General features: G+C 70.1%; 1 protein-coding gene across 1 annotated transcript in view; it reads right to left on the bottom strand.

The window, feature by feature from the left end:
• The window catches only part of LOC104502053 (solute carrier family 12 member 5-like), a gene marked incomplete at both ends in the record, with an annotated part of 1,578 nt that extends 1,455 nt beyond the window's left edge, over positions 1-123 (bottom strand). The window contains one exon of the mRNA XM_010145963.1: positions 48-123. Coding sequence (XP_010144265.1) covers positions 48-123 — 76 coding nt within the window. The remainder of the gene's footprint in view (positions 1-47) is intronic.
• Positions 124-214: the final 91 nt, after the last annotated feature.

Raw genomic sequence — 214 nt, 5'->3', positions numbered from 1 at the left:
GTGCTGCAGCCCCCCCAGCCCGCTGGACTGGATGAGGTGGGACATGCCGTCACGCAGGTTGGAGGAGATGACCACCTGGCAGAAGCCCTTCACCTTCTCCGCTTCCATCAGGCGGCGGATGGACTGGGGGCGGAAGAGGGGGCTCAGAGACCGTGGGGCCTGGGGACGCCCCGGCAGCAGCACCCTGACCAGGGGGGGTCTGGGGGGCAGGGTG

The sequence above is a fragment of the Buceros rhinoceros genome, unplaced genomic scaffold (assembly GCF_000710305.1).
Source record: "Buceros rhinoceros silvestris isolate BGI_N320 unplaced genomic scaffold, ASM71030v1 scaffold40901, whole genome shotgun sequence".
Lineage (NCBI taxonomy): Eukaryota > Metazoa > Chordata > Aves > Bucerotiformes > Bucerotidae > Buceros > Buceros rhinoceros.
This window is presented reverse-complemented; position numbering and strand designations above follow the sequence as displayed.